The 26931-nt window shown below is 32.8% G+C and overlaps 1 protein-coding gene across 1 annotated transcript in view; it reads left to right on the forward strand.

Moving 5' to 3' along the window:
* SEMA3A (semaphorin 3A) overlaps positions 1-26931 on the forward strand; it is a 525967-nt gene that overhangs the window by 423437 nt on the left and 75599 nt on the right. Inside the window, exons 9-10 of the mRNA XM_025380281.1 lie at positions 10783-10876; positions 18854-18973. Of these exons, the coding sequence (XP_025236066.1) occupies positions 10783-10876; positions 18854-18973 (214 nt within the window). The remainder of the gene's footprint in view (positions 1-10782; positions 10877-18853; positions 18974-26931) is intronic.

The following is a 26931-nucleotide window of genomic DNA, read 5'->3' on the forward strand; positions in this document are numbered from 1 at the left end:
GTAATAGCTTTACTTTCACAATTTAGTACTAAAAACATTGATGCTTTAAGAAATTATAATATCACAAATAAAAATAACTGTGTTTTGAGTGTAGAAGACTTAAAATGCACATATGAAGAGATCAAGTCAATTGTTCTATTACTTTACTTTTTGTAGACCATTGATTTGCTTTCTGACTCAGCTTACTTTACCAGGTCTCACTGGGGCAAAATGTTGTAGAGTAAATTGTTCATGTTCTGGACTTTCTCATTCTAGCCAAGATAGAATTTTCCCTTTCATTGTTATATATCTTGGGAGTTAACAGGCATTCATAGCTGAATAATTATACCATGGCAGGCATATGATATCTGCATAAACTCAAATTAAGCTCCTATTAAAAACATAATCTACTTGAAGTTTGAACACACATGCTTTCTGTTTTCCTTGGATTCTACCATTAATTTTAATGATGACAAAAAGCAGATGAATTATGACCCCAATGTTTTTTGGAGGAACCCAGATAAATTCAGGTCCCTTAAATTTAAGAGGGCAAATCCTATTTAATCCAACTCTAAGGGTTCTGTGCATGTACATATTGTATTAGAATCGGAATGGGTAACATGATACTAACTTTTCACAAACTTGGAAACAAAGTGACTTTATATATTTTTGCAAATAAAGTAGAAAATATGTTAATTCATTCTATTTACCTTTACTATGTTAACAGTATAACGTGAAGACCATATTAAATACAACACTATCTGTCACGGTCAATTCAGTTCAGATGAATTCAAGGTCTAATACATGCTTGAACTAAAGGAACTGCAAAGGCATATTAAGAGATAGTATATATGGTATAACAACTCTTTATGTCTGAAGTGTATCAGTAAAGTAGCATAGTTGAGTAAATCAAGTACGAAAAAAAAAATCAGGTTTTTATGATCTCTCCACTAACTACTGTTCTGGAAATAGGTTATGTGGTTTTGCTACAAAAACCAGCGTGTGAAATTAATCGTTACTTTACTTTGTCTCTGTCTCTCTGCTACTTTATCTACAACAGTGGAACAATCACACCATGTATTTCAAGGGGCATTATAAGGTAAAAAAGTAAATATCTACAAAGCACTTAAAAGATTGTTCTTGGCTGATCGCTGCCTAACAGTTATTAGCAATAATTATCCTAGAAAATGAATTATTCACATGCTATCTATCATAACAAAGTTATACCATAAGTGTACCGTAAGTGTATCTGTGGTAATAAATTATAATTAACTAAATTTCTATAGGTTTTACATATGCTTCCTTATGTTAATACATATTTTTATTTCATTTAATCCTGGAATCGGTAGAGGATTTCCATTTCCTAGATAAGAATATTGACACTTCAAAGATATTTTTAAAACTTGTTTTAGAATATACAATCAATAATTTTACAATGAGGCAGAGAATCTAGATTTTATAGTCGATAAACCATAATATTTTTACTACATGCACCTTAAAGGTTAAGTAATGGGGAAATTCTTAGTCACAGAAAAGCCATATAATGCCTGGTGACCAATATCAAAGGTAAGATTTCTGCTACAATAGAGAAGTGCTTGAATGGACACAATAGAAGTTGAAGTCAATGGCCAGGCACAGTGGCTCCTTCCTGTAATCCCAGCACTTTGAGAGGCCAAGGTGGGCAGATCACTTGAGGTCAGGAGTTAGAGACCAGCCTGGACAACACGGTGAAACACCATCTCTACTGAAACTACAAAAATTAGCTGGGCAGTGACACATGCCTGTAATCACAGCTACTTGGGAGGCTGAGGCAGGAGAATCACTTGAACCCAAGAGGCAAAGTTTGCAGTGAGGCAAGATCGCACCACTGCACTCCAGCCTGGGTGACAGAGCCAGACTCTGTCGCAAAAAAAAAAAAAAAAAAAAAAAAAACAGGGCCAGCACTGTGACTCATGCCTGTAATCCCAGCACTTTGGGAGGCTGAAGTGGGTGGATCACCTGAGGTCAGGAGTTGGAGACCAGCCTGGCCAACATGGTGAAACCCCGTCTCTAGTAAAAACACAAAAAATTATCCTGGCATGGTGGCAGGTGCCTGTAATTCCAGCTACTTAGGAAGCTGAGGCAGAAGAATCACTTGAACCCGGGAGGTGGAGGTTGCAGTGAGCCAAGATCACGCCATTGCACTCCAGCCTGGGCAACAGCTACATCTCAAAAAAAAAAAAAAAAAGTTGAGGTCAATGAGGGCAGAGACAAAGCATTCTTACTTAAATTCAGCCTGTAGATCAACTTTCTGGGAATATTGTCTAGCTTGATAATAAATATGATCTTTCCTTCTATTTTAGATTCTAGTAGAGATTCTCTAGGAACAGAGGTTTTAATCAGTAAATAAATTCTAGCCTAGATACAACTAAAGATCAATCATACAGATTATACATGAATATTAAACTGGATTATATTTATATAGATGGAATAATTTTACTGTTTAATAGGTAAAATGCATTTTTGTCAAAACAGTTATTAAGCAATTATAGTTGCTTTGTAGTTGTGGTTGCTGAGATTTTTTTCCTAAAGTGTGGAGTTTTTGAAAAAATAGTGGTTGTTATTTGAGTAAGCAAAATAACTATAATTAATGATTAAAACATTTTAGTTAGCAACTACATTTTAGATTTAAAACTACATATTATAATTATTATACATCTAAAGCTACTCAAAACTATTAATTAATATTAAAAAGTTAATATACTTAGACCCAAATTTCCTTATAGGTACACATCTTCCTTAAACTTTTATCTTTCACTGAAGTTCTTCTTTCAATTTATAATAGTAACTTATTTGCAGCAATTTATTGTTTGGTTTATTAAAGGGAAAGGTGAAATTCTAATGGAATATGGCTGTAAATCATAGCTAAATCTAAAGTAGGGTTAATACATTATAAACAAGGCAGAAAATTATACTTTGTTTTATTCGTGTGAGTTTATATTTTAAATTCCTCAGCACTTGGTGACAGAGATCAGGGTTACATTTCTTTGCATCTTCCCACAATGTATATTGTTAAATAACTACTTCTGACAGACTAATTTTATGAAGCTTATAATTAGTAATTGCTTTCATATTCTTTTGAAGATCCAAGGACTCTTAATAGCTTGCAATTATGAAATAGCTACGGAAAGTAAGGAAATTTCATACAGGTCAGGAAACCAAGTTTAAGCAATTTGATTAGCAGAAGAATGAGGGCTGAGGTTCAATAATTGAATTTGTAAAAATAAGTGAATTCCATATAATAGTATGTAGACAGTGCAAAGGGAAAGATATTTTAAAAATCTGGATAATCTCTGCATTTATTTACAAGGATGGAGACAAGGAATGAAAGCAGACGTAAATGTAGATGTTCAGAGTGATATGACCTTAAAATTACACCATGTTAGAAATGGAAAGACCTTTGCATAATTACTTTAGAACTTCTTACCATGACAACATAAAGTCCATAACTTTCTAAGATTGCTGATAAAACATATGTATGGTTTGCTTCATTTTTTTAGCTTTTTTCAAATAGCTTTTTTTAAGCCATAGCTTTGTTGGAATATCAAAGAGGATTCTGATGCTACAGATGTTCAGAAACATGAGTTAAAGAAGCTAAGTGACTTGACCAAGTTCCAGCATACAACACTTAAAATTCCTATAAACGGCCGTAATGCATAAAAAGACCTAATTCTTCCCTTCCCAAGCTATGGCAAATCGTTCTTTGCCCTCTACCAGGCTTGTGTGTCTCTAAATCGTCCCTGTCAGATTCATCATCATATTGCACCTCTTTGATGCTATTGTTCTGCAACTAAAATTATCACTGTGTCACTGGCACCTTCTGAATACAGACTAAATTGCTTATTTTGGCATAGAAAACTCTCCAAAGTTTGGTCCCCACATTTATTTTTCAGCTTCATCTTTTTAATGTATGTATATATTCTTCATTGTCCAAACTCAACTTTATGTTATTCTTCAAGTATGAATTATATTTATTTTCTTTGGAAATTTTGCTGGTGCTATTTCCTCTGGATAGAATAATCTGTCTCCCTGCTTTCCTCTGCCCTCTCTCTGTGGATTCTATGGGCCTCCTACACTCATATCCAGTCCACACAGACACACACACCCACACCCACACACACACATCTTTCTACAAAATATATTTTCAAGAATTCAATCAAATAAAGGTATTATTTTTATACTAAAACAGAACATTCACTCCACTCATATTGAACTCTTATGGTTTCCAGTTTCTACTATTTTAGTGTGTTATGAATACTCGAAAATAAAATAGTTTTAGTGTATTATAAATATACTAAAATAAAATTGTTTCTACTATTTTAGCGTGTTATTTTGTGTAAATAATACTATGTTTGTGAATCCTGCATTTTTTATAGTGGTTAAAACCATGTTTTTGGAAAAAGATGTTATCAAGTTCTTATTCCCTCCATTATTAGCTTTGCGATTTGTTATTATATGCAAAATGTCTCAGTTTTCTCATCTGCAAAGCAGGTATTATAATAGTAGGGTTGTCATGAAGATTAAGTGAAATAATATATACATGAAGTTTTAAGGCAATGTTAACACTTAAATGAAAATAGCTAACAAATCATTTATAAACTCTATAATAGTGTACATAATGTATTATTGTTATATAATTTTTGTTCTACTCTGTGGTGTACTCCTTGAGATTCGCAACTACATCTTCCACCTCCATATTCCAAATACCTATATAAATCTTACATAGAAACAGCTCGATATGTATCTACTGAGTCATCAATATTTATATTAGCGCTTCAAAGACTTACATAAATTAATAAAGCCTCAAAAACAAATACAATGGTGAAAATATCAGAAATCAATTATGTATTTCCATAAACAGAAAATTACATTTCACAAACCCAAGCAGTTTCTCCAGTTTGCTCCTCCACTTGCCCACATCCCAGAGCTGCCTGCAGTAATTTCTACTGAGCAAAAGAAGTCAGGAAAAAAACTACTGGAATGATGGGGTACACAGGAGAGACATTACATTAATCAGAAATAAGTTTATGTTCCACAAATAAATAATTTGATAATTTTACCTATCAGTGAGGATGACCCTTTTGAGAGGGGTAACATTTATTGATTAGCTTAATATAAAAATCAGGTGAAGAATTACAAGGCCCAGTGAAAATTAAAGAGGAGCAAGATTAGTATAAAGATAAAGGGACTTTAAACTACAGGTTTTATTTTTTAATCTTTTGTAACAAGAGTAGACTAATATTTGAAGTCCGTAAGCATCAATAATATATTAATAATAACACACGTACCACCAAGATGGTAAAGAGTATCATATTTCCCAAAACTCACTTTAAAACTTGGTAATATTTGAATTTTGTAGGCTAACATCTCCCACGCAATTGTGTTCACATCTGTGTCAGATCCTTAAATTATTAACTCCTGAAGCCGAAATTATTAGCTCCTGGGATGTGTCTTTGCTACTCTTTGTATGTAGTTTTTCCACAGTCTCTTCCATCCAGTTACTAATTTTTTCACTCATTCATTGATTCTTTTATGAGCTTTAACTCAGTGCAAAGCTCTATATTTACATTTGAAAGAAATGCAGTTAGATTTGTCCCTCACCTTTAAAAAAAAAATCTAATAAAAAAAAGGAATACATGCATCATCAAATACCAAGTTTGAAGTTTAAAGAAAATAACAGAAGAAAGATGTGAATAGATTGCTATGCAAGTTCCAGAGATAATACATTTTTCTCTCCTGGGGAAAATAACTGGACATTTAATGTACTGTGCATCATGGCCTAATCTTTACATAATAGGTAAAATTTGTACCTGCTTAGATTAGGGAAAAGTGACTCCAAGTACATGAAGAATGACATACAGGAAAAATAGAGTGAGTATTTGTTCATCTGTACTACCATTAAATACGACTTAGCATAACTCCTGGACTAAAAAAATAACCCAAAAACTAAACTGATGTTTTCAGTGTGATCCCTCCTTGTAGATCTCATGGACTTTTTCTACTACGATTGTGATCTGATGTCAAAATTTCTCTTCCTGGAGGTCCTCTGACTGTGGACTCTCTATTGTGTGCTGTTAAGGGCATAGGATTCAGGATTTGGACACGTGTTGTTCAATGGAAATGTTCTGTATTTGCCTTTATCCATTATAGAAGCCACTAGCTGCATGTGACTATTGACATCTTGAAATGTGACTCATGAAGCTGGAGAATGGAATTTTTCCTTTTGATTAAAGTTAAATATCCACAAGCAACGTGTGACTGTAATATTGCACAGTGTATATCTAAAGTTGCCTTTTAAGGAAAAGTAAATTATGGATAAATTTGATCTGCAGAAGGATCTCTTTTGGTCAAAGTGCAATATGTCACAATATTTCCTTTGAGATCTTATTACACTCTTTATTTGCTGAAGCCAGTAGTTTCACCCTATATAGCTATTGCCTGTATACTATTGTTAATTCAAGTATGTGCAAAGGAAGACTAACCAATTATATCAGCAGGAATCTCTGAAGACTTCCAGGAAGTGACTTTTGAATTTAATCTCAAAGGAAAAGAAGGTCACCCTCAGGTTGGGGGCTGAGGATGAGTAAGAGCAGAATGAAGGGATCTCAGGCAGAGATGAGAAAAGGATGGCATGACCAGAGGAATATTCAATAATTTAGTATAACTGGCATAGAAAGTGTCTTTTATGAGAAACAGAAAGGCAGGAAATACAATTTGAAAAAAAATGATAATATACATTCTTTCAATACTGTCCAACTATTATTTTCACATAATTTTATGCAATTTCCCACCTAAAATATTTATCCTATCACATATATAAAGGTTTCCTTTCTTTTCCTTTCCTTTATTTTTCTTTTACAAACATCATTTATGTTTTAATCATTAAATAAAACAACTAAAATTACAACTTTGTTACCTAAATTTATGACTTGGACAAGATTGAGATTTAGGAAATTTATTGCCATGAAGTCACCAATGGTTTATAATTTATAAGACTTTGGATTAGACATTAGCACAGTTATTATTTCCTCTAATGCCTTACCTCACCACAGTCTAATAACATTCAGGAAATCCAAAAGACAAAGGGGAGAGAGTGGTCTTGAAAGCTAAAAACAGTCGTTGAAAACTGATGCAATCATGTAATAAAATATAGCACAAAAACTTATATGATATGCTCATAGCATCTGCTAAAGCAATTAGAATCCGTGTAGCTAAAGTTTTATTCATGTATTTCTACAGTGAAAACTCTTTCAGCCCAAGTAAGACATATAAGCTATACTGTTTAATTGTATACATTGGTCTTAGGATTTTCAGTCTTATTACTTGCATATGTGATCTATTTTACACTCTTCCAAAACAGAAATCCACCGGGTAGCAATCAGATTTTGAAAGTCCTTCCAAGTAAAGCCAGATAGTGGTCTCTGTGATATTTTTCATATGATAACAAAGGGTGTTAATATGTAATTATATTAGCACTGTTTTTTCATGATAATTCAATACCTTCACACATCTAAATTAAGGTCTTGCTCATTAGATAACAGAAACAGCAATATAGTGTCTCTTTATATCAATGACATTAAATTTGTCAGATATATTAAAGAGGACACTGTTTTAATTGATGATTTTCACATGCATTCTATGTAATAATGTTGTAAATTTTAGAGATTCTCAAGAAAATATTTTAATGAATTGGCAGTTATATTCCTTTTGAAAGAATGTCACATATTAGAAAAATAATGTACTTTTTCTAATTTAAATTATTTTTTCATGAAATGTTTTCAATTAGCTTCTCATCTACCTATAAGAAAGAATTTTCAATGCATTGTGAAAGTTCGAAATATTTACGTATATTTCAAACACGCCTTATAATTAAGACTGATAAAAATATAGACTGGCATTTCCACTGTGACATAAGATATTTCAATCATAGTAGAACAGAATAAGTTTACTGTAACGACTATAACCAATGGTTAAGGGAAATTAATAAATCTGTTTCAAGGGCATACTAAATATTTTGTAGACATTATTACAAGAACTCTTCACTTCAACTATGGGATTTTCGTATCTGCTTATTACAGGAGTCTGAGTTTCAGAAGGGTGTAGGAACTTGCCTGAGGCACAGAGCTAATAAAAGGCATAGCCAGAGATAACACCCAGTTCTGCCCGATTTCAGCATCCTTAAAGTCCATTATTACATGTAATGGGCATGAATTTTACACTACAAACATGTGTAAGAAATGTCATTTTATCTCCCTATCCAAAAATCAAATTACATTTATTTCAGATCCTCATCTCACTAGACTGGAAAGGAAATTCAATTTAATTTGATTCTCTATGGAATCACGTAAGAATATAGAATATTTACAGGGTTGATTCCCAGAAATTTGGGTAGGAGTTATATTAAAAGGAAACATATTATGTATCAGTAAAAGAGGTGACTAACTTAGTATTTATTTATGGGGTTGAACAAAAAGGAGGAAAGGAAAGGGATGCCAGCTTTGATTACCTGACACCATGACGAAGGATAGTTTTTCATCTTCTCTTGAACCATAACTGACATGCTTAACCTCTCTTCCTATGAGGTCTAATCCTTTACTTTGTAAATCAAATACTGCATGAAATTGGAAGTACTTCTCATCTACCTTGGCATTGTCTGATTAACTTGGACATATGATCCCAGACATAAAGTATCTTATGCTTTGAGGAGATAGCACCTCTGTCTGTATCAGTAGTGTAAAATATCTTCTCGAGTACAAGAAAAGATAATATTTATAGCAATAATTTTTACCACACTACCACTTCGTTGTGCTGCTTCTTTTAATCTGTAATATATAGTCACATACACACATTTTAATATTTTGTATGAACTGTGACAATAGGGTATATATCTTTTATTATGTTTCCTTTTTACTATTTCCTAATTTTTAATCAAAACACACATATATCTGGGTATTTCTTTAATGATTCTTCTAAGTTTTTGAATAGAATATGTTGTTTCATATAATTTTAATATTTAAATGCCTACGATAAATTTGTATTTGTGAAAATGTTTGGAATTTAGTGATTTATATAAATGTCTTAATGTAATATTTCTTTCATATTATGTTAGGAAAGTTGAAAATAACGGCAACAACCTGTGTTAATTTCCGTATTATTTTGTTATACTGGTAATATTAACATTATTAATAGAATAGAAATGAAAAGCATTTTAAAAATTTGGCTGCTTTTAAAATGGTTCAAATAAATTATATAACCCTCCCAATTAACTTGTGATGTTAAATATCCTTATCTGCGCTGACATTTTAGGACTAGAGGCTCAGAGATATGAAACAGTGACCAGAAAACCAGAGCGAAGTCTGGTGCGTGGCTCATTGCGTTTTCCACTGTCACTTAGCACAATTCTGTGAAAGCCCATACATTATTTCACAGTAGAGATTTTAGAACTAAGCTAAAGAAATATCATTAGTACGGGACAGCTAATTGCCAAATACAGAATAAATGCAAAGAAAGAAGAATAGAATTAGTAATTCTCATTCACGGTAATAAAAACAGAACACTTGGTATTTCTTCCTTTTTAACTTTCGTCCTTAATTCAAATGAGTTTTAAGAGTAATAATTTGAAACCTTGCCATTAGTTCCATCAGAAATATTAAATGTTAAATAAAACGATCCTTATTGATCATAAAATGGACATCATTTACTATCCCAAGATGGTAGAAAATACTTTTATGTGAATAGTAGAGAAATTGCCAAAAAATAAAAAACTATTTTATTTCAGTCTGTGGATAACTTAATGTGCTACTGGAAAAAGCATACATATTCTTATCTAATTAATTCCCAGGGCACTTGGTTCTTAAAAGAATGCTCAGAAATGTCCCCAGATTTACTCCACTGTCACAAATAGATTGCAGTAGGTAGACACATTCTGACAACAGGGTCTCAAGCATGAATTAGTTATCTCCTTATCAAGATTTTTGATGTCACGCTTTCCTGCACATATTCTACCTTGAGACATGTGTATATTTTTTATATGTAGTCAAAAGTTTATTCCTGTTTCTGAGTACTTAGGGACCCAACAGAGCAGGCTTTCCCGTGGTAATAATGTGCTTGTTATTCCAATGACAGCACCTCCAGGCACGCTGCTCTCCTAACCTGGGATATTTCCCTCTTAGAGAAGTGAATGAGGCATTTCAGGCACTTCACCTGCTGCTGATGTAACTTAAAAATACACAAGAAGCATGTAGCCACCAAAGATGTACAAAGGACATAGTGGGGAAAATAAATTTGATGGCTATTTAGCATGTGTTCCGGAAAGTACATACAGACAAGATTGTGTAATTTATTCTAGACAACTAGCGTAGTGAATTGCTATTTTTCTCTTCTACAAAGGAAGGAAATGAGTCATTTTATTTAAGTTTAACATTCTTTCCTCAAAAGCCATTATGATAGATCTTAACATACCTGTGTGATAAAATAATCACTCTCCTCTTTTCATGACACATCCTGTTCTTTATCGTTCATTTACGCATTATTACTTGTAACGTGCTAACTGCCACTAAATATCATTAAGCTAAGTAGATATTTGGCTAGTATTACCTACTTTCAATACACTTGATTTTTTTTGCCATCTTAGAAGTTTGAACAAATAAAAATAACTCTTGTGTTGGACATGAATACTTGACATCTCTCTGATTAACTGATGTGTTGAAAACACTCCTTTTTATATATAAAGGAAACTCTTTTCTCTTTTTTTTAAATCTACAGGACAATATTTTTAAGCTGGAGAACTCACATTTTGAAAACGGCCGTGGGAAGAGTCCATATGACCCTAAGCTGCTGACAGCATCTCTTTTAATAGGTGCGTAGTCAACAATCAAACAGTGAGTTTTCTACAGATAAGTTTCCATGTTCTTTTTTACCTACCAAGATTTTCCGTTATTGAAATGATAATTGTTTTACAAGGAAATTAGTTGTGATATATTGAAATGTTTGAAAATGAAGAAGAAACACTAAATGGTATTTTCATTATTGCACCAACTATTCTGATTCTTTTAATTGAAATGGAATAGGATCTTCAAATGGCTCAATTACTGTTCATCCCCACTTGGTACAGTTGGCAAAGACCCATTGTGTTACCTTATGCTGGCTCATCCTAATATCATATTACATATACTGGCTAAGGGAAGATACATTCTGTATTCACCTTTATTGAAATTAGCTCTTCTTTTTTGGAAAATCTAACAAAATATTTGATGTGACTTCCTCTATCCTTTTCTGTAACCACCTTCTTTTCTAGTTTTCTCCTCTTTTCATTTAGCATTGTTTATAAGTGGGGAATGCTTATAGTTCAAAATAATAGACGTAGATACAAATAAGATAAAACTTTAGTCTGTACTGAAAAACAAAGAATTTTTTCCAGACTCTTTTAACTACCTCTGTACTGGAGTTAACTAAATACACAAACAAAAAGTGGCAAATCATGAAGTAATTTTTAAAATTTTTGTTTTCTCTTTCTTTTATCATTTTTTCTTTCTTTTTTATTTTGGAAATTTTGAGCATACCAACAACCTAAAACATAAAAAAATTCTGGGTCATGATTCTGTTCTTGAATGTATTTTTCTACATAATTGTGTAGAAATTATGTACCTTTTTGTTTCCCTTTTCTGTAAAATATGCAAAAGAATTATTTAATAGCAAAACAAAATAATAATGAAACTTTTCAAATCTAAAATTTCTAATTAAATTTTAAATAATAAATCTTGATTAAAAAATTAAATTTAAGTAATCTGATGTGTCATAAGTTTATAAAGTTTTCCATGTTTCTCTTCTTTTTTTTTCCACTCAGAAAAATAAACTCTAGTCATATTGACTGCCATATTAACCATGAAGATATATATTTTTTTTCTGTATTCTCTAGTGTTTTCTTTTATCACCATGTTTCACTGATCCTTATTCTATTAAGAAGAAATCCATTGTGGCATGAATTATCTCCTCTGTTGCTTTTCAGATGGGGACACTTTTAGTCCATTTCATGCATTTATGCAGCATTTTAACAAAAGTTTAAGACCTGAAGGAATGCAGCATACCTAGCACACTTACAATTTTCCTATTTATGGATGGCCTAGTGATTATTTGTGGATGACTTCCTCAAAAATACATGCTGAAATTTGAACGTTGTTTTAAACAAAGGGTAGGAGTCATATTTTGTATGAACTTACAGCCTATACTTATTTAAATTGCACACTGAGAAAAGGATAGATATACCTTAAAAAGCAGTGTGCTGAAGTGTGCCCAAAGCAGCTTTAATTTGTGCTGTGTTTCTCAGTAGGGACTTACTTGATTATTTATTTTAATATTCCGCTGAGAAAGAATGATGACAAGTAGGTATTACATAGTTCATATGGTATGCAACCACCCAAAGTCCACAAAGAAAATGAAACTCCACAGTTCTAGTTTTATATTTGAATATCTTTGAAAAAGCCATATAGGTTTATGAAAAGGCACAGAGAATGAGTGAAGTTCAGAAGGTCAAGAAGAGGATATGGCCAGAAAGAACAATAGGTGTTTCAGAAAAAGAACTTTCAGATGGAAGTGCAGACCTAACCTATCTAATATGGTAAAATAGTTTAGTAACTTTCAGAGGCATGTAGTGCTTATTGACAAGACCAAATAAATTAACTTCTGAATTCATTGAATAGCAAGATACAGAAAAAGAAACAGGCCGTATTATACCTGGTAAAATCCTTCATACCTGAAACACCATTTTAATTCAACAGCTGTAACTCTCTGTGTTGAAGTTATCTGCTTTCTTTATAACTGTGCTATAAATTCTTCCTCTTATGGTACATTTAATTCCCCTTGTTGGGTTTTCCTTGGCATTTTCTCTCATACTTCTCTAAAAAGAATGCTCACTAGTTTAATGGAGATTTTTAACATAAATATTTTCTACGGCACTTCCCAAACTCTTTTACATACAAGGGTAACAGCTGTCTCGGAAATAAACAGGTTGTACTTTGTATATCAGAAAATGGCCGTTGGGAAAACCTATCTTCCCAAAAGTTTTTGGATACCTTCCTCATTTGATAAATAAGATAGACATTTCAAGGTGGTTCCAGGCTGCTTCCTTCCCCAATACTGGGAAATAAAATTTCAGCCTGGGCTCAAACCATCTGTAAACTGGTTAGATGGATCTTGGCAGCAAATATTTTTTATACCATCAATCCCACTAGGAAAGAAGTAATTTCAAACAGTAGTAAACTTTAAAATGAGATGACAGCTTAAAATTTTTAGTTTCCAAAACTAGCAAGGTTTAGTATGACTTTTCTCCAAAAAGGCATGGGTTTTTAAGCTGAGGACTGTTGAGAATTTGGATTATCTCCTGAGTAATGCAAAGTTACCGAATTAAGTCCCCAAATCCAAGAACATGTCCTAAGTTTTTCAAACCAACATTGTAAAGTTAATTTTGCAATCTCCTTTAAAAGTGATAATTTTGTCAAGATGAAGTTGCTGTAGTCTTTATTTTTCTTGTTCTGTTGCTCAGGCTGGAGTGCAGTGGCATGACCTCAGCTAACTGCAACCTCTGCCTCCCAGATTCAAGCAATTCTCTTGCCTCAGCCTCCTGAGTAGCTGAGACTACAGGCATGTGCTACCAGGCCTGGCTAATTTTTATATTTTTAGGAAAGACAAGGTTTCACCATGTTGATCAGGCTGGTCTCGAACTCCTGACCTCAGGTGATCCACCCACCTTGGCCTCCCAAAGTGTTGAGATTACAGGTGTGAGCCACAGTGCATGACCTTATATTTTTTACCCTTTCTTATTTCATCCACCTGCAAATGTTTTTTTATGAATTTGTTTTTAAAAAAATCTTTTATTGCAGATAGCAATTACTCACCTGCTAATAATAAATGCCAGGTGTGAACACAGCACAAGGATAAATCTCAGTATTTTCCAACACTAATTAAGTACTGTCTCACATTTTCATGATGTGAAAGAATAGTCAACTTGAGAGCAATTTTATTTTTTCATTAAAATCTTTTCCAGGCAATGCAGCACTAGTAATTTAGAAATATTCCATCCCTAAGAGGTATTACTGAGTCCTATTTCAAAGTCCTGAGACTTTTAGCTAAGGTTATATCCTGAAGTCAAAATGCTGTCTTGTCTCAGGAAAGAGCATAATTTGACATTACAAAATGCTCTCACTTGATATTAGAGCAAATAAGGAACTCTCTAAGTTAATTGCATACAATTGAGAAAATTGTTTGAAGCTCTCTGAGCTCAGTTTCCTTGTACATGAAATGGCATGGCAGTTTTGCTTTCACTAGTTCGTTGTGAGAAATAAAACAACATAACAGCATACTACCATTTTCGGTGCTTGTGTAATTCCGGAATATAAGCAAAGATAAAATAAGCAAACTTGTAGCAGTGGTTGCCTGTAGAAAGGCTGGGAGGGAGATTTGGTACCTTATAAATTTTACATTTTCAATTTTATACCATGTAGACATATAAACTGCTGAAAAATTTTAATTTTAAAAGAACAACATGAGTAATGAAGCCAACATATTATATTTATTGATATAGAGAAGGTGCTCAATAAATGTAATAGTGAAAAATTTTTCTTACATCCATGGATTTCATCCATGCTCTGTGTGTGTGTGTGTGTGTGTGCATGTGTGTGTGTGTGTGTGTGCATGTGTGTGTGTGAAATAGAGGGGGTATTTTCTTTCTTTCTTTCTTTTTTTCCCTTCTGTTTCTAATTTCTTTGCTGCTCTGTGAGTGGAATTTACTTAAGGTGTTAACAACATAATGGCTTGGTGTTTAAGTTTGTTTGATATTTTGCTCACATCCATGTCACACTTTTCACCTGTGTTAGTAATGCTGCAATTTCATCAGGAAATGTGGTTTTGTTTCCACCTTCTGTTTCTCCTCACCACACCCTGCTTAGGAATTGTAATCCAATACATTCACTGATCTAAGCCACATTTTTACTTCATTTTGAGTTTTGAACAGAAAGTCTAGAGTATATATGAACTTTTGTTTTTAATATATACTTCTCAGGCAACTAAGCCATAATAGAAATGCAGTTCACAAAACTGTTTTTGTTCATCTCAGTACAGTATGCTCTCCTGTGAGAGAGTTAAGAAAGCTTCCAGTTAAGAAAGAATGGTCATATACTCAAATAGCAGCTTTTGTATTTGACAGTTTCTGGATGATAGTTTACATCTGTCAGCACTAATTTGTCTTAGTTCAATATATTATTTTTGAAATGTTAAACTGCCCTTGTGGTACTTTTTTCGAGAGGCTTAAAGATCTTGTAGGGTATAGTATTCACAACCACCTTTTAATGTAGATAATAATTTCTAGATATATGATTCTACCATCAATTTAATAAAATTGGACAAATGTTTATTTCTTTCACAATTGGCTTAGTATATGTGAACAGCCTTAAAGTAGGTACCTCAATCATAACGCCATTTGAATTATTGCAGAATAACAATTAATACACTACTTCAGATTCTCAATAAGACATACATTAGGATCAGAAAATTGTCAAATTAACACTATGCTTAAGAATCAACATATAATTTGATAACTTCATAAGTGACCTAGAAACCACAAAAGAAGTTTGCTGAGTAAACATTTAAAAAAAAAATATATCCATTCTCCAAAATAAGTCAACTGAGGTATTGTAAATTTCTTATAGTCATCAGATACCTTTAGTTTATTTCAGAAAGCCACAGAATGTAAATGTTCAAGTTTATTAAATGGCATATACTCTGGTTTGATATTACATTTCTTCTTAATGAGAAATAAGAGAAGATAGAATATACTACTGCCTATGTTTTTGGGCAAAACAACAAAGATGTCATACCTTATCTAGAGCAATCATCATTGATAAGACTCCCCATAGAATTCTCACCAGGAAATGTGATCTAAGCCCTGGTGCAACTAAACAGTCACTGACATTAAGCATGGACAAGATGGGAATGTGCCCTTCATGGCCACTTAATCATCTGGTAACCTCCAGTTCAATAAAATCATCTAACTCTTGCCAAAAATCATATTCATGTGGGAGGTAATTTCCTATAGCTGGAGGAACTGGTGCCTAAACTGCATACTTATTTTGGTTTATAAGTCACTTGTTTAATTCTCTTTTAGTCTTAAACGGAGTAGCTCGTTTACTGCATACCTCTTCTGCTTTCTCTGAAGGACCTTCTCAACTTTTGTGAAAACAGAAAGAAAATATTATTTCTGCCTTTACATTGCTTTGCATTGATTTTTGTCTTTCTAATATGAGGGTGGATAAAAAATGTTATAAAACAACCAAATGCAAGAGAGAGATAAACACCTTTTCTATCCAAGTAACAGGTTTTAGTTGTTGATTTTACTATTTCAACTGCTTCTTGAATAGACTTTAAATATAATAAACATCATAAGTATGGATTTTCTTACCCTAAAGCAAGCTAAATGACAAGAATGATTGATTGATTACATTATTTACTCTAATATTTCCTATTAAACCTCCTGTTGGCATGGTTTGACTAAATTCTGATATTAAATTGTTCAGTTTTCATTTTTTACATTATTCTATTTTTAGTTTTTTAAGTGTGGTTTAGAGGCAAAGAGGTTCAACCAGTAATTTAATTTTTTTGATTTTTTTTTTTAAGAAAGTAAGACACAAGCTATCTTCTCATAGGTGTTCCATCATGAAAATGTTTGAAATTTGCATGACCATTTTATGATGTTTTGACAACACACTTTTAACTGAGACCCTCTTATTCACTCAGACCAATAACACATTATTCACCTGATGTTTAAAAATACATCATCTATTTGCTAATATTTTGGGAAAAGTTTAGATATTACCCTTAATAAAAATGTTGTGGTGCTTGAATATTGGTTAATATTAAGGAGACAACAGGCATTTATGTATTTCAAAGTGGCTTTGAAATTTATACATAGATTATCATAACATTTGTGCATTTTCAGAAAAGGGCTATTTCTGAAAAAAAAGGCAGATTTTAGTGAGAACAAGTCAGATTCCACTTGATAGTTAAGTAAGTGAAGAGAGTATAAAGTGCTTTTGAATCCCAAAGACACCATGCTGTGACAATTTAGGATGACACGACAGAACAATTCACTTACTAATAATTTATACTCAATAAATTATCTAACCATCATTTTTATTTATCTTCAGTCACAACAATCCAAAATGAAAGATCACATTTTTAAACTCAGTTTTCAAGATGAGATTCATATCTATGGATGTTTAGAGTAATAACATGTTTATGTTGCTCAGTGATTTTCTCTGTGTAGCTATTCTCCACTGTTCTGGAGGGTCTCCAAAATCAAGTCTGTTCAGACATATAAGTGAGACAAAGGTTCTACCAAAGGAATTGCTTTGGTTTGGGCCACTATGAATATCAATTTTACATTGCAAAGCCCTTATTTGCAAGTAGGAATTAGGTATGTGAACATATGGTAATGTTACACAAATGCTTAAGTTATAATTTATCTTTGCCCTCTTTATTATCTGCATATTTCCCAAATCAATAAATAAACATTAACCTATTCAATCAACAAGATAATATTAAGATATACTGTAATTGTCATGGATTATTTGAAGGAAAATATTTAAGTTTTGTTGTTTTGTTTTCAAATAATTCACTGTATGTAGAAAGGCAACTACATGTTTTCTGGAAGAGAGAATACAAGTCCCTTTCTGTTTCCAAGTAAGAAAGAGTGATTTTTACAAACTTTAGTTTATTGAAAGGTGGTATGGTTAAGTATAAAAGGCTTGGGATTAAACAAGCCTGGGTTTGAACCTTCACCTTGACTTGCCATTAGCCAAGCAACCTTGAGTTTCTTGAACTGTAAAATAGGGATAACATTATTTACATTATGGGATTGTTAACAGAACTAAATGAGATAACTTGAATGTGTCAAGCCAGTGCCAACTGCCTGACAAACACGGAGTGAAATTCAGTAAATATTAACTTCTCTTTTACGCCCCCCTTGTCTTTTCCCTTCTATTCTTTACCGTCTGGTTATGATTCCTCCATTATTAAACTCTGACCTAGAGTTAATTCAATTTAAGTAGTAATGAGTCAAAAAGTGATGGAATCTTGCATTGGAGTGATTATGATCTGGGTTTGTCAAAATTCCTTCCTCTTAAAACACATTTCTGCTGTATATGAGGTCATGTGGTTGACTTATTTTTGGACTGGTTGATAGCTTACAACAAATAAAAACACTTCTCCCACTAGATACATTAAAAAATAAGAAGCAAGAAAAAAATTCTGGCAAAAAACATCAGCATTTCTAAATCATAGCAAAATCTCATTAATTCAGATCCCACTGAGAAAGAAGTATATAAAAGATTTAATTGCCATTAGAATAAAGCTATGAATAAAATTTTATAATGATACCTCACTCTACGTTATAAGGATATTAGAACCATGGTAACTGTACACATATAACAGCAAATGATATAATAAATGTAGTTTGCATTTTGTGAGTTTTTCAGTGGTCATAGTAGAAAAGAATATAATTTTATGTTTTAGCAAGATTCACTGAATTGGACTTTATTCAGATTTTCTAAGTTTGTACCAGATAAGTAGTCATATACTAAATCAGTGAATAAGTATTTGATAAAATAATTCCTTCAATAAGGACATAGGATTAAAAAATAAGTAACTCTGCATAATGATGCAGAGAGCATTTCAGTTTTCTTCTTAGCATGCTCATAACATGAAACTTGCATTTTGTTTGTTCGTTTTGCTTTGTTTTTGCCTTAACTGAGTTAAAGAATGTGTATGTGGTTTTGTCACAACACAGATGGAGAATTATACTCTGGAACTGCAGCTGATTTTATGGGGCGAGACTTTGCTATCTTCCGAACTCTTGGGCACCACCACCCAATCAGGACAGAGCAGCATGATTCCAGGTGGCTTAATGGTACGTGGTTTATGAAAGAAAATAGACATATAACATATGTAACTGTATTAAGTTACTGGAGAACTCTTTTACAGTACATGCAATATGATTTGAAATTTAGTGTGCAGTTAAGCTAATGGTGGTGACTTCATGATGTTGGGTGTGAGAAAGTTTGGCAAAGAAAGAAAAGAGAGATTAAATATTCAGGAAAAGATTCATTTAGTGCCAAAGTTGAAGTTTCTCAGTAGTTAGCTATGGAAAGAAAGATCTGGATCAGAGCTACGGAAGGGAGGCAATGGAAAAAGATAAGATGACTTACCAATTCTGTCTTATGGGGGCACCACAACAAATCTTACAGGGTAGTATTTTTTTTTCCCTTTACGTCTCTTATTATTTCCTTGAAAACATCATCTTATATACTAGTGAATGTCAAAAATTGAATGTTATTGCAGTGTGAATAACATATTAATAGTCTTTTCAAAATTTCAAAGGTATTTTAAATCATGATTTCATATGATTCACATTTAATCTTAATCATCCTGAAACCCCTCTCCCATTTTATAGGTTAGGATTTTAAGGTCAATATTTTATCTAATCCAGTAGAAGAATGTTTAGAACAGAAACCCAGTTTTCTGAACTTCAGGCACCGGCTTAACTACTTGATCAAGTAGATGCTTATTATTATTTATTACTATTACTCTCTATTTTCTTTTTAGTATAGAAAATAATTTTGGCATAGCAGAAAATATACAAGCTGTATATACCCAAAATAAATAAATACTACTCTTACTGAAAATTTTAACTAAGCAATCTGTTCATATCCTCCTATCTAGAGTTCATTTTTTTTTTTGGTTAGTCATTTACACATTTACCAAAAATTTTTATAAAAGTCCCTAGTATATTAACCATGGTTGTTTTTATTGTTACTTAATGATCTATATTTATGCCTACCTCCAATCTTAAAAAACAAAGCCACCCAATCTCCAATTATCCCTCCATGAAATTTATCCTGCTTCTACATAACTCATTAATAAGAATGAAGCATGAAATTTTTCCTGGTTATACATAATTCATTACAAAGAAAGACACTTATGGTTTATAGTCATGTTCTCAGTAAGACGCCTGAATATCTCATTCTATGAACTTCTGCCACAGTTGTTGTTCCTGCCTTATTTCAGAAACCCCAAAATATAGTTCATCCCTTCTGTCTTTCATTGGTTGTTAGAGAAAAATCACAGGTCTACCTCTAGATCTCATTGAAATTCCAAGAGACCATGAGTTGTGTGACAACCTTTGTTCTGATCCATCTTATACTTCAAAGTGACTACTCAAAACACAAAACATACCTCAAATTACCTCAGTCAGCATCTCTTCCCTCCTGTGACAGCATTTCTGACTGTCCTATAATTTTCCATGTAGTAGTGACAAAGGCATGCTCCCTTCCTCCTCGTTTGACCCTTCAGCCTTGGCTCTTAATGGCATTGATGTTCTTTGATTAATTTAGTCAATTTACATTTCATTTGTTATCTTTATCTCTTTTTCAGTACTAATTTCTTCCCCCAAGCTAAAATCTTACTTATCCCATGCAAAACTGTTCTGTCATGCTATGCCACAAAGTCCCAATATATCTAAGTTCATAGCCTGGTTAGGACTTGTTTCCTCAATGTTACTACCTTTACTTTAAACCTGGCATTCATCCAATAATTACTTCCTTGAAATTATTCCTCCAAAGGACACTAATGATTTTCTATTACTTTTTATTAATCTCTACTTTGACAATGTTTCCTGCAGCATTTATCATTAACTAGCCCATTCTTTTAAAGTTTCTTCTCTTAGCTTCCCCTATTTCTTGACCTCCCAAGTTTTCTCTAAATTTGACATCACTTCTTTACTATTTTAAATCCTAATGATGGCTAACATAATTGATGATTGCATACAAACACTGTGGTAATCAAAGGGGATTAGACATGTAGTCAAATGTTCCTCTGCCACCGGGGGTAGACAGAGTTTCATGGTACCTGGGTGACCATGTGAGAAATTTGATGCCTCACCGGGGAAAAGAAAAGGTGCTGAGATGAAGAGAAGAGCATGTGCAGAACTCCAAAAACCCACAGGAATATTCTAGAATATCCAATATAAATTATTAGCCCTAGGATGTGTGCAGAGGCAAAATTATTAGGGAAAAAAAAAAAAAAAAAAAACCCTCTTAACTTTGCTATCTGGTTTGTTCACAAACTGAAATATTTGTGTGGGAGGGAGAATGTTTGTTTTTCTATTTAGAAAGAAGACTTTGATCTACTAAGTACCCTAAAGGGCATACAGGCTTTCTCTGTCCATGAGAAACAAAATCTCATTAGAAGATGGAATAACATAAAGGAGAGTATAGTATCCATTTCATTTTTATGGCCTCAGAGAAAAAAAAAGCCATCAAGTTAAAGCTGCTTTTATGCTGCACACTCACATGTTGACAGCTGAGTCTGAAGAATTTACACTGTGGGAAAACACAGTCATTGTCCACAGCTCTGTACTTCATCTCTGAAAATGTGTAGTTCATTTGAGAATTCAGTTATCAGTCTCTCAGCACTAAACGTGAGAACTGATTTTTCCAAATTAGCACAAAGGTTACATCTGACAGGGTGCAAAAAACAGAACTGCTGCAAGATGGAGGATACAGACATGTTTGAGATAGAACCAAGGGACTCTGAATCACAAGCCTTGTGACATTAAATGCCGTTACACAATAAAATTGAAAATGTAATGTTTACACATTCATGCATAAAATAAATGAGTTTTGAGGCATCAGCATAGAGTACACAATCATATGTGTTCCAGAATTAATACATTGCTTTGCAAAGTATTTTTTTTCAAGGGTCTTCAGGGTTATTAAAATTAATTTCAGCATAGGACTTTATTTTTCTCAAATCAATTCAACTCTTTTGGAAGAATCAGTTCACCTATTTTAGATGACTTTTAATTTTTGTTCCTGGTAAGGAAAAACAAACAACAAAACAGTTGTCTAAAATTGGAACTTGTAATATCTTGATTTATTAAAATGGAGTTTCACTACTTTCATAACTAGAAAGTTTATATAACGATGCCAATAAGCGTTTAAATTCAGTTTTAACAGGAAAATTTAGGAGTGAATAACACTTTCAGATTAAGAAACTTCAGACAATGGAATCTGTTGTGTATTTTACATTTTAACATGTAATAACATTCTTAAAACATCTTCATTAGTTACGATAAACCCTAATTTAGGGTTTCTAAATGTTATAACAATTTTTTATTTCAGAAAATATACTGCTAGGGGTTTGGCATGATGTGCCAAAATCCAGTAGTTTTTTTTTAACTACATAAATTCTCTCAGTATTATATGGTTTCAAATTTCAACTCCAACTTCAGCTGAATGTGGAAATAAAGTAAAATTGTTCTGTGTATATTTATAGTAAGGAAACAGATAAATTTATGCTGCTGTTATCATGATATCTTAGCATTTATTATGAAAATACTACTACCTAGTTATTATCCATATTAACAATTCATTAGAGCAGTTGGATTACTAGCCCAATTTATTTTTCTTATTTGATGGAGACTTTTTCCAGTATTGTTTATGTCTTGGAGTAATAGTGGGATGATACATGATTTAGAAGAAAGACTATCTTTAGAATGAGGCATGGTTTCACTTTACTTTGTCCCTTACAGTAATGAAATGAACAGAGGTACTACCTGTCTCCTATAGTTATTGCGGAAAATGACCACATAATAATGTATAAAAAGCACTGAGCAAGTTCTTGGTATGTAGTAAGCACTTAATAAATGCTAATTATCTGGGTACCCTTTATCCCACTTCTGTTGGGTGGAGCACACTTAGGAAGCTTGGCCTGACTCACTCTGTGAGTGATTATGTTTGAGTCAGGGTGAAAGGGCAGCCAGAGTCGGGTTTAATACATGAAACCACATGGATCCCAAGGCCTGGGGAACACAAACAGACCTAATTACAATGCCTGGAGTGTGACGCCTTCCCACTCATTTCAGGAAGACCTGTTTTCTTTTAGTGGAATTTCCTAAAAGGATCGTGCCTGTAGATAGACTAACCCATTTGCTCTTTTTCTGTAATTGAAATGGTATGCAAGTCATCACTCCACTTCCTCTCACTTGTATATTCATACCCTGATGGCCTGTCCTTATTGGAATCAACATAGCTTCCTCTGTGGTCATGTACTAGGATATTTCGTACTCTCTTAAGATTCAAATTTCTCCACAACATGCGTTTTTAGAAAACTAGACCCAGTGACGGAACATATGACTGCAAATAAACTATGAATACACAAGTTAACATTACACGTTACCAGATACCCAATCTCAAATCACTTGCACAGCTCTTTTAATACACTATTTTGATCTTACTATCTTTGGAGACATAAAAAACCTCAGAGTATCCAATTGCATTTTCTTTAATAAGTAAAACAGATCATCTAGTTTTGCATAATGTCAGACTTCTGATGATGTCATTTTTGATTATTTCTTTGGCTTAAGCAAGTTAGTAATATTTTGCTGACCTTTGGGGAAAAAGCCCTCTATAAGCCTATTTCATGCTTATTTGAGCAGATGAGTGTTAGAGGAGCTGAGAGATCATTCAGTTAAAACAACAGCAACAACAAAGGTCCTCTTAGTTTTTATAGTCAATGAAAGAAGAAAACAAGAATGCAGTATTTTTAAACATTTGAATTATGCATTCTATGAGTAAGCAGTGTATGCATTAGCTAGCAATTCTGGAGTATCAATGTATAAAGTAACAGAAATAAAATGACAATCCTTACAGTTATTTTCTTTAAATTACGCTGAAAATTTGAATATGCAAACTTTAGAACAATAGTTATGTCTATACCTAAAGACAACTTAGTAGTTAAGTTTTGTTTTCTCAGGAATCTATTACTCAGAAAAATTTTCATCTTAACAAATAATGCACAGCCATTAGAAATGTATCTTTTTAAACAATAAGTATACACCATGAAATTATTCTACTCTCTAAATAATAATACATTTAATCAAATCACTAAATATCTCTTTTTTTCATAGAGAGCTAAAAGTTACCAAAAGCTAAAAGTTACCATCACTTGATATCCTTTATCAAGGACATACTTTCTCTGTAACTTTTTGTCTAAGGAACATAATGACTTTTAGCGAGTTTTTTGAAATCACTAATGAGGAAATATGAATAAAGCTTTGGAATAAAAATTAACTCATTAATGGCAATATGTTTAAAAACTGATTTTATTTTCTTCCAGGCTTCTAAGAAAAGCGACCTGAATAAAATTGTTCAAATTTTGCCATTTCATTTTTTTTTAAATCTTGGGCTAAAACGTACAACTCTCAGATGTGGCATATAGGCAGCAAATTTTGAATGTCTTGCTTTGAAATTAACAGTTGATGAGAGTAGAAATATAAGATTTAGAAGTATTATTATATTTTCTCAAGGTAATCCTGCTTTTTAAATGAAAGTTGATCACATGAGACAATATATTGGACAATTCTTTATATCAAAGGCAGCTTCCTTTTTCTTCTTGTTTTTTACATTTTTTTCTCTCTTGTCTCACCATCAGTTTAATGAATACACAGCCTGTCTATACCAATTTCCTCTTCTAGAGTCACTACATTCAAAGCTTGGTGGGCCTCAATAGGGATTTACTGCTGACTGGGTAATCTGGGTTCCTGTGTGCAGTGACATCAAGCAAGAGATTTACCAAGAGAAGTGGATGCCATGACAATGCATGTAACCATGGTGTGACCGGCCTCCCTGACATGGCTCTCAAAAGCTTTCCCTCTGTGAAAACAGAAGCCTGTTTGCAAATTAATTAGTTTCTGGCGGCAGCTTGATTGTTGACCCAGAGTTTGTAGAGTGGAAAAACAATCAGATTAGTGTGCTCAGGGTAAAAGACCAGTGTGCACTTGCGTGTGGCTTGCTCAACTATTGAAGCTATGAATGGAGTGAAACAAATTCTATTCTGAGAAGCCCAGGCAGAGGTTAAGTGTGATGAGCCTAGAGCTCCCCAACAGCAGGGGCTGGGGAATTAAAGGATTTTACCCAGATCAAGCTGAATGACAGGAGGCAATGCCATTGAATTTTAATGGCATGGATAGTTTTGACCAGGAAAAAAAAAAGAAAAGAAAAAAAGCCACTTGTTATACCCTAATCACTCTGAGTGAAAGGAATGGGTTTACAATATTATGAAATATTCAATGTAGGTTTGATACAAATACTTTCAGAATAGAAGATTTCAGAAACTTTCACAGTGGAAGATATTAATGATAGTATCTCAAAAGGTCATATAATATTTATTTTAAAGTTCCAAAATAACCTGCTTTTCCATGTTGATAAAATATGTGTTCATATATCTACTCTACTGTTATATAAGATATAACCCTCAGATGCACTATAAAATTAATACTGAGACAGAGGGAAATGTTAACTTATGAGAATATATTTTCTTGTGTTTATTTTTACAAATATCAGTTTAGATAATTATACCTAGAAATTGTGTCTACAGGCTTAGGACAAATTCTAGATGCATTTTTTTTTATTAATTAAAATTTATTTTGATAAAGTTATTGATTATGCTTAATTTTATAAGATTGCATAACACTTTAAGCCATATATACATTTCTTTTTGGATATAACTGATAGATTTCTCCCTAAATACAGCACTGATTACTTTACAATATTCTCTCATTCAAAAATCGTTTATGTCTCTCAATTTACAAGCAAATTGAATCCAGATTCTGCTGCCTGTCAAGTCCTTTATCATCTAATCCTAAGTGACCTCTCCAATATTAAACTGTACCATACTCAAATCAAATAGAGCTGGTGGCCCTCAAATTTGCTATCTTTTTCATATAGCCTTACCATTTGCCCACGGGATTTTAAGTGTTTGCACCTTTGAACCCCAAGACCAGATAGATGTATGTTTGTAGTTATCACAGGGCCTAACATCCAGCCTCCTACCCTAGGATATATGAAATAGGAAACTAATGAATCTCTTCAGGGACCCTAAAGTTAATCTGCCTCAGTTTGTATCCCAGTTCCTCCATTTATTACTTACATGACTTCGGGAGTCATTTAAGTTATTTGTATTTGCCACACACTTAAGGTTTGTAAGAAAGGATTAATAGTAATACCTCATACTGTTTTTCTGAGAATGCATGAGGCAGTGTATATAGGGTAATTAGAACAGTATCTGATAATACAGTAAATGCTCATGTTAACTGTGATTGCTGCTGCTGTTACCTATATCCACCTCCATGCAAATCAGACAATACATGTTTAGCAAATTGATACAACAAACAACTCTGAAGTTTATGCTTGTCTTCCTTTAAATATTGTCAAGCTATTTGGTTATATTTTAACTGATAGCTACTATCATTTTATGGGGAAATTAGTACATCAGGAATATGTAATATGTTTCTAGTGATAGTTTTAGCTTTAGTATTAAAATCATAAAACACATTGTGTTTTACAAAATTAGAAGATGAAACAATGAAATTATAAACAACAGCCAAGGTCAAATTGTAATGAAATGTGTTTCTGTGTGTGTTAATTTATCTCTAGTAAGTACAATACTTTTAACTTAATAAACTTAAATAAATAATTAGGTTAATTCTGCAGTATTTTTTTTTTCAATAAAATGGTTAAGAAGACATTAACTGCATTTATGACTCTCCTGCTACATCGCAGTTTAATATTTAAATTTTTCATGAGGGGTCGTCAACTATAATCTTTGGGATGATAACAGCATGGAGTTTCTGGAGACCTACTGTCTGACTTCAGCAACTGTAAAGAGATCTCTTTGTGACCCATTGTGAGCTCTCTGTGACCAATTGCTTCTTTTCAAATGAGAATAACTGCAGTTTCTCTCTCATTTGGTTGTTATGAGAATCAGGTATGAATTAATTATGTAGTGCATTTGGAAAAGTGACTACTA

This window comes from Theropithecus gelada, chromosome 3 (genome assembly GCF_003255815.1).
Source record: "Theropithecus gelada isolate Dixy chromosome 3, Tgel_1.0, whole genome shotgun sequence".
In the NCBI taxonomy this organism is placed as follows: domain Eukaryota; kingdom Metazoa; phylum Chordata; class Mammalia; order Primates; family Cercopithecidae; genus Theropithecus; species Theropithecus gelada.